This window comes from Spodoptera frugiperda, chromosome 7, assembly GCF_023101765.2.
Source record: "Spodoptera frugiperda isolate SF20-4 chromosome 7, AGI-APGP_CSIRO_Sfru_2.0, whole genome shotgun sequence".
Lineage (NCBI taxonomy): Eukaryota > Metazoa > Arthropoda > Insecta > Lepidoptera > Noctuidae > Spodoptera > Spodoptera frugiperda.
The window spans coordinates 8,018,505-8,033,453 of NC_064218.1; the positions used below are offsets into that span (position 1 = coordinate 8,018,505).

Here is a 14,949-nt window from a genome sequence, read left to right on the forward strand (position 1 = left end):
CCAGCTCGGACGCCAGTACTTAGAGGTCCATCTTGATATTGTCGCAGTGTGGTCTGTACGGTGTCTAGTTTGGTAGCTTACGGATACTACAGTGGCACGGCTGGTTGCGTCGCCATGGCGTCCCGGTGAAATATAGGCCTAACGGATTCTCAATGACAACGAAATTAATTGCATCTGAAGTTTTTATGAGCTCATTAATCAAAAACTAACACTCCTCGAACATCACAAACAACATCATCAAACCGATTCACAAAATAGAATTACCTTAAACTTCAATCTTAACAATTTTAAAACATCAAGATCAAAAACTAACCTATTTTCGTCCACAGCAGATCATGCTGCAAAAATACCTTTTCACTACCTTTGGCTTGGATTTCTTTGGAGAAGACGTCGGTACCCTCTGGTACCTTGAGGAGTGCATGGGGATGACCAGCTCCAAGACCGATGCATCATCGTCTTCGTCCGAAGCAGTTAATTCCACTTCGTATAGAGGTGGAGAAGACCGGTCTGGTGTGGTCTCTCCTGCCGCATTCTGGTCTTTCGTATACTGTTCCTGAGGCCACTGCATTATGACTAGGTCGTGGTCTTCTTCAGGGTTTTTCTGTAAAAATAATAAATTGGCTTTATTACCTTAAACCTTATCTTATCCCTCAAGGGGTAGGCACATTACGTTACGTAATGCCGCTATACTAGTCCCATGTAATAGCGGGTGAATCTATTGCCATATACTGGGCACAATTCCAGGCTCCGTGCTACTACTGAGAAATTTTCGAAAAACCGAAAATAGCTCAGCAATACTTTGCCCGACCCGGGAATCGAACCCGAGACCCATTGTCCGGCAATAGCACTTGCTACCACTCGACAAACGAGGCAGTATATAATAAAAACTTGAGGAAATATCTAGGCTTTTTTTCAATCAACAATAGACGCATGTATATGAAAATTAGTGATAACTTTTAATTATTAATTATTTACTCGATGAGTAAAATGAAAGAAAGTTACTTTGATACTTTAGGTAATTCTAGCGACTCCAGCGACGGTTTCACCCTGTCTGCTAGCCTCCTATTAGATCATAGCGTGACGATCTATAAACTATAGACGGCCTTTGACTTTAGCACTAGTCGCACTGAATTGCTAGCATTACCTAAGTAAGCTCGTTTCGATCTGCCGATTGTATTCACTGTGGAGACATAATATTCTGCAGCTTTAAATCAGTTCATCTGTCTTTAACTCTCGTCACCTGAACCTGAACTTTCAATAATATTATTACATGTAATTTTCAATTTCTACACCGTGAACAGGGTTATGTACTAGTCGTATAATTTATGTATATTTTTCAATATAAGAATAACCTCGATGAATAAAATGAAACTTAAATGTTGATAAAGCGAAAGAAGTGTCTAAGAACCGTGGCAATTGGCATTCCCTTGTCTACTCGGCTACCCCAATGGGAGACCATAGCGTGACGTTTTATAAACTATAGGCGGCCTTTGACACTACCACCAGTCACACTGAATTGAAAGGATAAACTAAGTAGGCTATTTCGGATCTGTCCAATTTTATCCACTGTTGGACATAATATTATGATCTTTAAATAGTTAATCTGTCTTTAACTCTTCTGAAATGATGAAATGATATTTATTTCTGTAAGTAGGTTATAAAATAACACTTTTACACGTCAATATTTCAAATAGCTAGATGAGGCCGGCATTTCCTATCGGACTACTCTGAGAAGAAATGCCGAAACAAACTCAGAGGTCATAGTCTCTTTTAAAGTCCAGACAATGAAATAGAGGATAACCTGACCTAACCTAACTGGACGGCGTCCTACACTACGTTAGCAAGTCTATTACTTGATCAAGTCAAATTCTGACTGCACGGTTGGTGCGGTGGCTGGGCAACTGCACGGAGCAACTCAGTAGTGTGATCAACAAATTGTTGATTCGGGTCTAGGTGATGGGCACAGGTGTATGTGAACTTATATGTTTGTAAACGCACCCACGACACAGGAGAAATCCTAGTGTGGAGCAACGTTTTTAAAAAAAATTTTACTCTATCAAGTAAAATTACCGGTAGCCTCTGGTGAGCCAGTATCAGCCTCCGCACGGCGTCGTCACTGTCGATCCCGCTGTCATCAGGCTCTCGGGCAGGGATCAGCAACCCGCCGCCCCGGTCACCTTCAGCCGCCAGCTTGCTTGTTGACACCGGCTGATTACTTGAACCTCCCTGGAAATGAGAACAAAAAAATGTTTTAAAGGTTGTTTTGTACTCTACAAACATCATCTCACAACTTTATTTCCTATATTCTCTGTAAGAGACCATTACAGAGCAGTTTTGCAGCAATGGGTTTTTACTTCAGTATCTTTGGTTGTCGATCTCTGATTCTAACGAAACATAACTTAAACTAAAACTACTAAACAAGGACTGTAATTAATTCATCATCATCGTCAGCCCGTTTCCGTCCACTGTAATGAATTATCGTCATTTAATCAAATCGTGTTTCAAACTCTTGTCTACTTGATTAATTCGAGTTTAAGTAAACTGGAATGCGACTAACATCTACCCTACACATGCCGCCAAAACTAACTACCAATAACCTCAAAAAAGGTTTCGAGCGAGACCAAAACATTTGTAAACGTTAGGAAATATCTCCCAACGCAAAATCCTTGGCACGCTGAATCAATAACATTCCGAAACGCAATCAATCTCAACTGCTGTAAACAAGACCGTAAACTGGAATCCTCATATAAAATATATTATATATCATATAATATATGTATATAAGTAGCATTAGAGTGCACAATATAAATAGCAACACTCTATCCAGGGCTTAGACCGGTGATGCATTATGCAGAACTATAAATGTATTTAAATAAGATTTATTGAAGCTTTAAACTGAATGCCATGATGCTTACAAACGGATTTGTAAATGTCAGGATATGAAAATAACTAGGAATTGCGACATTTAACTTGGTATTTAGTAAAATTGAGATGGTTTTTGTATATTAAGTATCGAATCGAGAATAAATTTGCGACTTGTACCTTATTGTGGTGTTTTTATTTTATAAAATGTACGGATCACCTGATGGTAAGCAATCGCCGCCGTCCATCGTAACCCAAAGCACCAGAGGCGATACAAGGCTCTCCCACACTTAATATTAAGTATTATACTTAAAACAAAAACACAACAAGCCGAGGTTTTTTAAGGCACAACAAATCTCGCTACGAGTATAAGTGTTTTGTGGAACAAGTTCAGGTAGCTAACCAAAATATTTCGAAAACGAAGATAGTAATTTCCTAGTCCTTAATAGGTATCAACTTCCTAACAAACATCGTGTCTATATATTAATAACACTTCCTCCTTTTGTTAAAGATAACACGACTGTTTACTTTTAATTGGATCCAAAGCAAAGTAATCTTTCAAAGTTGAGACGAAAATAGACCGAGCAAATTATATTTAGAAGGGGACTATTTCTAGATGTCGCCCGTGTGCCTAAAATATCAACAATTTTAGTATCTGAATGAATACTTTTACAATGAAAGAAACACTTAATTATGTAGGAAAGCGTATTTGCTTTATTTATTTTCTCTATGATCCGATGAGTTATTTGTTTCATCGTAGTTATAATAATCCTTTGTATTCCAAACACATTGTTTGCAATAATTACCTCAATGAGTTCTACCAACAATAAGGCGTGCACATTGAATTAGCTTGTAGCTGTAGTAATCACACTAATGTGTCCATAATCCGTCTCTACGACATTAACACTAGGCACAATGGACTAATTGGACACCTACGCACTACATAAAGGATACAACGAGCACCTATTACCCACACTATCAATCAACATCGCGTGACCAATCTAAATATAACCTCGTCACACTACAATGAACACTATTGCCGTTCCAACAAGGATAATATTAGATTTGATGATTATCTACCTTTTGGGATAGACCAGATGAGACCGGTCTATTGTCACACGTCACAACTCTGCACGGTACTGCAGCCCAACTAGAGTTTGAGGGGCGCTCCGCCCCGTTTCCATGGCAACGCAGCCCTGCGCGCGCATCCCCACAACTAACAACTCCATGTCAAATTTTATTTACGTATTTGTCAAACTTTTTCTCCGCGTCCAGGATTTTTGAAAGATACGTTATTTTATTGGAATTTTAATTTGTTTAGTTTTATTTATATGAGCACCTCGCTATGGCGCCGAAGAAGGTAAGCGTTCTTCCATTAAATATTACAACAAATATTAACGAACTTTCCCTAATGATATTTCGAAACTTTTTAGTGTTTCTAAATAATATTAATCTCAATTTTGTTAAAGAAACTGTATAACTAGTGTAATGAACTCATTGTAATAATGTATAAACTGATTAGCGTATAAAACAAATAATGTTTTGTATATTATGTAAGATCCAGCAACATTGATCAAACACGAACGCTACTACCAAACAACGGATATGTGCTCTTCACAAACTGTTCCACTGTTTACATTAATATGTAACATTAACATACAATCTCGAGTTCAAACTGATTTACATGTCAAATAATGGTTTATAGCTAATCTGGGACCCACTGGAGCGATCTTCACGATCTCCTTGACTACCTACCATTAGTATATCTCTCTATCTACCTATCTATCTTCGAGTTCAATGCTAAAGGAATATTGAGGACTACTTGAACAGTCGCGAAACACAAACTGTTCTAGATTCCAGTTATAGATATCACTGTTTTGTTCTCTCTACGAAAATATTCCTTGAATCGCATCCGAATATTTACACAACGAAACAGCTGCACATTAACCTTACGGCTAGCTCAGTGTATTATTGTAACGAAATTGTTTTACAGAAATGTGCGTAAGTATCAGTCTTAATATACACGACATTCATTTAGATGTTTGTTACAAACGAAGACCAACCACAATAAATACAGGTACAGGCACTTCTGAGACACACACAGAACATAAAATTCATAAACCCGACAATACAAATAATAATATTTTGCTGCCTGATTTAGAACCCTAGTCCGAAGGGAATGAAAAAGAAATTGCCAGAACTATGGCGAAGCAAATCCAAGGAGAAATCCATAGGATTGCTACTAAAGCGGTTGAGAGTGAGTAACAGTCCTTAGGACTCAGCATGCGTGTGCGTCACTCCATTGTACATACGACCTTGTACCTGTGTTTGTGTCTGTCTTGGCCAACATTGGCTGCCGTTTGTGACCGTCCTGTTTGGCTGTTGGTCCAGCATGTTGGGATGTTGGCGGCAAACTTGGCGTTGTTGTTACCAACACTGGGAGATATGCTGGAGCCAAAGAGCCGTTCAATGTTCATGTACATACTATGTGTAAAGGCACCAATCACTGCATTATCTTCGAATAGATAAATTTATTTGTGTTACAATACTCATGATGTGTACGTCTTGCACGCCTTGTGACCCTGTCTTCTGATCTCATGCTTCGCTATACTACGTGAGGTATTATAGAGGAATCATACTGTTGCTATTAACGCAAGCAATGCTTCAACAACTGTAGTGTAGCCACACATTAAAATGAAGTGCGTTTTAATGTTTTTTCTCCTGGCCTTGTGCTAACTAGGTTGGGGACGGCACTGAATCTTGGTCAGATTCGAATAGTTTCGGCGATATTTTACATAAAACGAGTAACATACGGTAACCATTACCAATAGCCTAAAGCTCTAAAACAATTTCAATGTTTCACCGAGGATAGATAAACACTAGCGGACCCGACAGACGTTGTCCTGTCTACACGACTTTAATTTGAAAAGGACATGGCTAAACCAAAGTATGGACGTCGTAACCCGTACAAATAAATATTGAATAAATATGGTACTTAGCAATAAATAAAGTCGCATATTTAAAATTGATATTTTGTAATTAAGAAGGTCCAGAAACTTGGCATATCTGCGCAATCCTGAAAATAAAGTAGCGTTCCTACGTCAAACAACGTTACAAAAACTTCAACTACAACACATTGCTGTGAACTTTTACCAAGGCGTTTTGATGTACCTGAGCCGAAAGTTATTTATTTATGAGGTAGATAGGTAAACAATTCTGCTTATACTAGATAATGAACACAAAGTAACCAAGGACAGACACAAAATATATAGTAAGATTGTGCAATCTTATACAAAATATATATTTTGTGTTTGTGTCGATCAAAACATTTACAATTATTTCGTTTCAGAAAAAAAATCATTATATTACCGTTATTAAAAATTGATGTTCGTTTAATTATTTCGATTTGATTTTCGGGGAAACTAATGTCCTAATAATAGCTTGCAGTACCTACTTCCGTGTTGTCATGTCAAACCACAACAGAAAAAAATCAATTATGAAACTTATTTTTTGTGAATTTTTGTTCACCAAGTTATAAGAATTAGTTAAACACAAAATAATTCATAAGTGAATATTTAAATGATACGGGTGAGCGTGAAATTCGTATTCTTGTTATTATGCCTGGGTCAGTCATTTAGCCATCTCCTTTTAAACTTTTTTTAATAAGCTAAAACATTCTGGACCTTTTTGATGAAAATTGTTATTCAAATGTTATGACAATATCTAACGTCATTAATATTTGACACTGCGATAGTAGCGCCGTCGGTCGGATTCAATGTAAAACATTCCAAAATCAACAACTACTGATAAATTAAAAAATAATCAAAAAATCATTGTCCAGCGGACAAAATTATGAATCTAAACCATTCTCAGATCCTCTTGAACACACACAAAAAGTTTCATCAAAATCGGTCTAGTCGTTTAAGAGGAGTTCAGTGACATACACACGTACAGAAGAATTATATATATAAAGATTAAACTTTTACAAAAAAAAACAATAAAGATAATAAAATAATTATACCTAATCTTACCCGCCATTTAAATCGCCGAACTCGAAGCTCGAAATTCAAAAACTTTTTCAATTTACCACGACAATGTCACCCGACAGCTAGTTCGTCACTGCGGCTTACCCTAATGGGAATTAACGGAGGCAATCAGGCAATCAGTCAAAACTGTTGGTTATCACGATAACGGCTATCAGGTACCGATGTACCGATGTGCCGATATGCTGTCCCCTCGGCCCCATCGATCGACATCATCATTCCATATCCATCACGCGACCCCGATGCATAACGGAAATGTAAACCGTAAAACATTTTATGTTTATTACTGTTTATAATTTTAGAACGGCAATTTGATTTGAATTTCGAAAAGCGAGTAGGGGCGGGAGTAATAATGATGTTTTTTTAGAGGCCAGTATTTATGTTGATTAAAAATGTTTTCTTTATTATTTGATATTGTTTTACATACAATAAAATTATGTTTCATTTCTTGGAAACAAAGTAATTTGTATACAAAATTTAACCAATATCAAATGTACACATGATTATTCTAGCTTTCCAGGTATTCTTTGGTTAAAGAGAATAAATTATTTTATTTTATTAGAGCAGTACCATAATATAACATTAATAGGAATCTGCTTTCAGCCAGTTAGCAGACGAAGCTGTTAAAGTAAACCCAAATAAAAGTTAATTTTAATAGTCTATTTTACATAAATTAAAGTAAAAATAAACTCGTTGAAACCGTAATAAAGATAAAATTAGTAATAAAAGTTAAATTTTCGCCTACTAACTAGAGCTTTAAGTCTGTCTAAAATTAGGTACAAATAAACCACATTTATGAAGAGAAAGTGTAGACCTGTGTAGACGAGCAACTTTTGTGCGTTAAAGACAAAAATAATTGAGAAAATGATTCACATTGCTTTCAATATTATTATCATTGGCCTGTGCCAGTCTGCCAATGGTCTATGGGCCACCTCTACATAAAAGGAGTTAGCCATGATCTTCGCGCTTGGTAGATAAGAAGATCGCAATTTATTAGGTTCAGGTTTATCAGAGAGCTGCAGACTGCCTAGCAGATTACCGGAGCTCCGGCTCGAAAAACAGAAGTAGGAACGGAGTGATTTATAGTCAGTAAGAGTCTGACACTCTCACGTTGTGTGTGTGTTTATTCCTATGTTGGATTTATGACGTCATCCTTCAATTCAAATGAAGTGTGGGAGAGCCATGCTTCAGCACGAATGGGCTGGCTCGACCGGAGTGATACCACGGCCTCACAGAAAACCGACGTAAAACAACGCTTGCGTTGTGTTTCGTTGTGTGAGTGAGGTTACCGGAGGCCCAATTCCCCCTTCCCAATCTTCCCCATCCCCGATTCCCGAACAACAACCTTAAATTCCTAACTCCCAAAAAGCCGGCAACGCACTTGTAACGCCTCTGGTGTTTCAAGTGTCCATGGGCGGCGGCGATTGCTTACCATCAGGTAATACGTCTGCTCGAGTAGCGGGTTGTTTCATAAAAAAAAAACCGATCGTCTGTGTGCGACTTCCGTCTGCTGTAATTTGACGTGTGTCACCACAAACTATATCAAAAAGGTTATTAAAGAACAGGACGAAGGATAAGTTACTCGCTCGTCTGTCTTTTATTTTAACCTCAAATGGCAAAGTTGAGCCTTATTTTAGCATTTCTGTAAAATAGACACGTGAACCAAATAACATGGAATTCTGATTACCGTCAGAGTTCAAATTAATTTCGGCAATAATTTAAATTGAAAGTAATTTTAGGATTAATTTGGTGGTTGTTTCGTGAAACCAGACAAGTTTTATTGCGTCACTAGTTACTTGTAATAATAATAATATCATAGGTTGCGTAACGTTAATTTATTTTTGTTATTACTTATTTATTGAGGTAATACATATGTAAATAAAAATTCAAACTAATATTATATACCTAACCCTAATAATAATAACCCTTTTTAAGGGGTGAAAATCATCCAATAACTTCTGTCGCCTTAGCCGAGGTGAGAGGGAGTGTCAGACTCTTACTGAGTAAAAACCACCCCGTTCCTACTCCTGCTTCGCGAGCCGGAGACCCGGTAAACCTGCTAGGTAGTCCGCAGCTCCGGATACCTCACGAATCCAAAGACAGACAATTTTTGTCGACGCTTTAAGTTCCTATTAGACGTGGGGGCTCCGGGGCAGGTCTACTGAAGGACCCGGTGCCTCGTTACAGGTGCTGAGGGTGGCCACCTGGGTGATTGTAGTGAAATAAAAATCCCACACTCCCTAGCCTTTCTCCCCAAAAAAACTAAGCGCAGGTTGAAGGTTACCCCGCGTCATCAAAAAAAACTAAGTACCTATGAATCTAAATAAAAAGATTCTCTATTTTAAGAACTGAAACATCGGAAGTACAACACATACGTCTCCAGGCGACGTATGACGTCATAAGTTTATGTACCTGCTATCGAACCTCTAAATCTCTATACTGCCGCTCCAAGAGTACCTATAAAACCTTACGGACTGAATTCTTGTACACAAAACTATAAAACTCGATGTAAATACAATTAATATGTACGGATAATTCTGTGTGGAGAGTGAAGAGATATTTTATTTAAAAATTACTAAGATTTTTTTATTTGGGCATCTTATCCTCTAGACATTTTTCACAATTTATCTTTAATTACTTTAATATAACTAAATTTAAAAAAATATTTTCTTAATTAAAAAAAGGAAACTACGCTCTCAATTTAAACAAAGAAAATAAAATATTAAGACAAAGCTTTCAAATAAAAGAATGAAAATTCCTTGTCAATCACTTACGTGCATAATTAATTTATGTAATAAAAGACATATTATGCCTCACAAAAATTATAATTCAATAATATAATTATGTTCTCTATACAATTGTCACTTTTAAGCTAAATCTAAAATTATAATATCAATTAGACTTACCATAACTTAGAGCAGTAAGACGTATCCATGTCGAGCCAAGGGCTAGTCTAAAATGTAATGCGAATGCTGAGCCGCCATTGTCGCGAGCTATCGTGATTCGTTCCCTAGTACTAGCTAATGCCAGACACGGAGACTAATTAGAATTTGGTGACACGCCCAGCCCAGCGAAGTAATTTACCAACTTTGTACCGACAGCAGAAGGAAAAAATTTAAAAGAAATTATTGTTTAAATTTTTAATGAAGTTGATATATATGGTAATACTGATTTTGATCTTGAGGTTAGATTCTAGATTGGTATTGCAGATAGTATCAATGCAAAAGAACTAAATCCAGGAAGTCATAATGCGGAAAATTAAAACGAAACAATTTTTCTAATATTTTCTTTAAAAGTAAACTCTTTGTATGGATATGATGTAAATAAGAGAAATGGAAATGCAATTATAATAATAATTGCAAGTTAAGTGGAACTTAAAAATAAAGAAAACAAAGGAGACCCAAATGGAATATTAGACAATAAAGCACACGTTAGATTTCGATCATGATCGTCCCACTACAAGGCAAAGGACTCCCTACCATCCCTCCACATCTCTCTGTTTAAAGCTTTTTACGTAAAAATAAAGTATACGTTGTTAAAAAGAAAATAATTTGAAAAGACGAAATCGTAAATAATTCATATTACGAACGAATTCATCGTAGTGAAAGATTGTATCTGAATTTAAATCTAAAATAAGCTTCACCCTGGCTCAAACGACCGTAAGGTCATTTTATGGGCGATTAAAACGATTGCCTTTAATTTATTTCCCATTCATAACTTGAGAATTAGCCACATAAAACGTAATGGCTAAGGAGGGGCTTTGTAGCCATTTTACAATGTTATCCATCTCCCAGATCCCATAAACCGTAGCTTATATAATGGCTAAGAAACAGATTATAGATAACCTTCATTTGCAATTATTTTAACACTGGCTTCTTGCCCGTAGAGCTTTGTCTTATGTTCAACAAAAATCTCTAGTATCTAGAGAGATGGTAGTTTTAAACACATCATTTACTTCAGGCTGAAACGTATGACAGTATTTTCTATGTAAGAGGTTGGCAGATAACTTGGTAAGATTTTGTTACCATTTTTTTCAAGAATATTACTTTATTAACTAAAAATACGCGGACGCGGACGTTCAATAGTCAGCGCAACGTCGCCGCGTCTGCGCACGATGCTTGTGAGGATCAATCCCTGAGCAATTGGCGGAACTTTCTTATAATTTAAAAAAATTGCCAAGTTACGTGCCGAAGACTATATTCTTAAATATTCACACTTAACTTTGGTACTATTATTGGTAGCTTCATTTCATACCGGAGAATCGAAACTTTTGCTACAACGTAGTTTCAGTGCATTCAATAGACCATGAAATCACGATGCAGCTCCCAGCTCCCAAACGTAGGAAGTCGCCAGATCGGCAATGACCGCTACTAAAAATACTGCGTCTTCGCCGAGCTTTACGAGTGTCACGCTCTTTCAATTCTTTTCACCGTCTCAATTTCTTATTTGATAAAGTTGCAAATCATCCTAACACAAAATAACATTAATAAAATATTATATTACTTGAAACAAGCTTGCAGTTCGCGTGTTAAATAAATGTAAGACAATAAAAACATTTTATATTTTCCACGGCGTTGGTAGTTACCTAGTACTAGGTACATTAGCGGCTACGAATACTAATGCAGTTTAGTTCACTCGTCGGTCAAAGTTCATTTTGTTTCTGGGTGAGAACTACTAGCTATAAGACACTGCAGTACTTATTGGCGCTTCTAAAGCTAAAGGCCATACCGTAAATTTACCAAAGCCAATGTCTGATGAACCTGAAATAAAACATATATCTGAAATAAATGATTCCATTTCATCACACGTGTCTTCTAAATCGGACGATGGCGCTGACGTAAGTACAATGAAAGCAAAACTTTCGCGTGGACCATAAACCGGGAGCTTAATTATGAATAAAGATACAATCCAGCATGCTTGGGGCACGCAACGGTTTAATCGTTTGTTTACGCTTGCTTCGCTTAACTAAAAGTGCCTCGAATTATTTATAGTCGAATTACATGATCGTCCCCAATAAAGACCTATCAAACAATATGCAAATGTCTCTAGAATATTTACTCGTAAATCCGCTCCGAGTTCTCAAACGTTTAGAAAACTAAGCAGTGTTTCATTTGCTGTCAGACATCGCTTGCGTGCTTGCGTATTTCTTTATTTCTGGAGTTAAAGAGAAAAATTAAGTAAAAATGTTGAAGGCTATGATAAAACGCGCTCTTAACATAAATGAGGAGAAAGTGCTTATTAACAAAACGTTGCAGTGCTTAGATGTACGTACCGGCATCGTGCACAAGTGTGACCTGTAGTTTGTTTGTATGATAATATGGTTTGGTGTTATCCAGCAGAAGGATGCGACAAACAAGTCACGTGGGAACCTAGCTGAAGATGACGCCCTAGATTGGCTCAAACCACGGACGCTCATCAGGCCTGATGACCAGGAAGAAGTGCCCGAAGCTGTAAGACATTAGACTCTTACTAACATATTGATTACTGATTGACATGCTTATATCAAACATGAGAGTAGAGAACAAAGATTGACATCAGTTGTGCGCATGCGTACAGTGAGTTATGATTATGTAGGTTGTCAATATCTAAACTTCAAATTCAAAACAATTGAAACTATATTTTGATTAATTGAAACTAAATTAAGATTAACTGTTGTTAAGCTGTTTGGACTTTCAAAAACATTTAAATTAGTTGCTTCAATCGTGTATTAACATAACTATTTGATTGATTTAAAGTTATTCTCATTAAGTGTGACATAATGTTGGTTTACAAATAATAAAGGCATGATATATTCATTAGGTATGGCTCATATTGACAACGTACATTGTTATTATATCAACATTTAACGCAATTTCTTTCTACAGGACTTGGAAGAAGAGGTAGGTCGCATTCTGACCACGATCAACCCCACCTGGGTGGCTGATGAAGTGGCGTACCACTATGGGAAAGGGAAGTTCATGGTTAAGCCGAAACCGATGTATGGGAAGGCGTACCCGCTGTATATACATCAAGGTACAGCTATACGGAAGGATTCTGATGAAGCTAAAGCTCAAATTGCTGCTGGATATGGTAAGTCATAACAATTATAATGTACTCAATTTGATTTCAAAACTGTGCTCATTGCAATACGTATTAAGTCTTTGACTGCCAATAGAAAACTGTTGAAGGCAAATCCTCCGCTAACGTCGGTCACCGGTGACCACCACGGCGTTCAATGTGTTAAGGATGATTCTTGCTACACCGTAACGCGACCGAGCGCTGGCTGGAGCCTGGTCTAGCCATGGTCAATCAATACCAATTACCGACTTATCAACGCCGTGTGTCACCTGAGTCCCGATCACCAACGACCGGAACACGGCCCGGTCGTGACACGATGTAACGTGAATTCTTTTACTATTAGTATAATATACTTATAAAGGTATACTATGGGCAAGAAAATGTGTCTGTGGTTCATCTAGGTAGGCTAGGACTGGCAAGAAAATTACTATAATTGCTTCACTTATTAGGCTTAGGGATCGCTATTAGATCACCGAATGTTAGGAAAATCTCAAATCGCTGCTGCCCAACAGTGACTAGACGTAGTTTTAGAACATATCTGAGTTCATTATGACAAATGGTAAACATGTTTTAGGTATGGTCAGCTTTGATGATGCTGGACCGAAGCGAGTGAAGGTCAAGAAGACCAAAACTGAAGAAGAAGAGGAGGAGGAACCAGAACAGGAACCAGCTCCCGTAGAAGAAGTTAAAGATGGTAAAGTAAAACTATACTTAGGCAAGAACGTCCACGTCAAACCATATTACTTTAATCAGGCCAAAAAGAAACATTCTAACATGAAAAATATGTATGTCCAATAGCTGTTTGGAAAAGTCTTAAATGTTAAAGAAGAGTTGCACGTATCGATTAGTATAAGAAGTGATAATAAAATAATTTAGATATATAAAAACTACATAACTACGTCTAATTACAAAAATAAAATCAATACGATCACGGTTGTTTCACGTTCTTAACACGCGTAAATGTAAAAGTGTTGTGTACGTTTTAAACCTATCGTAATAAACATCACTAACTAACTTCTAATTAAATTAACAGACATGGATAAATAAATTACCTGCTTGTTACGTTTAAAAACACATTTGTTGCGCATTTTGTATAAAAACATAACTCCTGGCCCGTGTTCCTGACTCACCACAAATGGTTTCACCTTGATTTTTTTGACAAAGACGGTTAAATGTTTTTTTTTTTTTTCTTCATTGGTATTTTATTATAAGAAAAGTTCTTAATTTTACTGTTGAAACTAAAATTATCTTTTTTAGAATGTATTATACTTGTACATCGTAGTGTTAACCACCATTAACTTAAAAGCTTAGTAGCATAATTTCTGAGGATTGGGACAAAATGAACAAAATATTGAGTCAACATTGAACAGCGACTCCAAATAAAATTCCAACGCAGAAAAATCCAGTCTCATCTCGGTTGAGATACGAATTGTAATTGCAATCACAATCTAGTCCAAAAAAGAGTAATTAGATGTTACGGTAAAAACCATGCATTTTCCCGGAAACAAAACTAGCTTTCTTTAGCAAAACAATAAAAAGGCCGTACATCTTAACCTTAAACACAAGGTAGTTTGATAACACACGTTACTATTCACAACACAAATGTACGCAACGATCTCCGCACGATAAGCCATTGTGAGCCGGTTTCAGTTACCCGTGTAACCTCCTGTTGACATTCGACACGATCATCCATTGAACTAGCGAATATTTATAGCGATTCCAAAATCGATTCAAGACAACCATCGAATTCTATAGAACACTGATATTTATTCGTACTAACAGTGTTGACTTTATATTTGCACGACTCGATTGTTATCGATACAAAATGTTGGTTGAAAAATGTGTGACACCCGCGTTTGTCCCTTAAACGTAATTTAAGTTCTGTTAGATTATAATCACCTTTTTTGTTTTCCTTCAAACTCAATTTTCTTTTAATGAACCTAATGTTTGATTCGTTTGCGTGTCTAATTTTTGGCTTTTATTTTGC

General features: G+C 36.8%; 1 protein-coding gene across 4 annotated transcripts in view; it reads left to right on the forward strand.

Moving 5' to 3' along the window:
* Positions 1–4,054: 4,054 nt before the first annotated feature.
* Positions 4,055–14,949, forward strand: part of LOC118266155 (dynein intermediate chain 2, ciliary) — a 30,532-nt gene continuing 19,637 nt past the window's right edge. The window contains exons 1-4 of one of the 4 annotated variants that reach the window (XM_050694825.1): positions 4,055–4,222; positions 12,245–12,355; positions 12,770–12,974; positions 13,537–13,656. In XM_050694825.1, coding sequence (XP_050550782.1) covers positions 4,208–4,222; positions 12,245–12,355; positions 12,770–12,974; positions 13,537–13,656 — 451 coding nt within the window. In that variant the 5' untranslated portion in view covers positions 4,055–4,207. Of the gene's footprint in view, positions 4,223–5,026; positions 5,120–12,013; positions 12,170–12,241; positions 12,356–12,769; positions 12,975–13,536; positions 13,657–14,949 lie in introns of those variants that run through there. The other 3 variants (XM_050694824.1, XM_050694823.1, XM_050694822.1) reach the window with 3 other exon arrangements.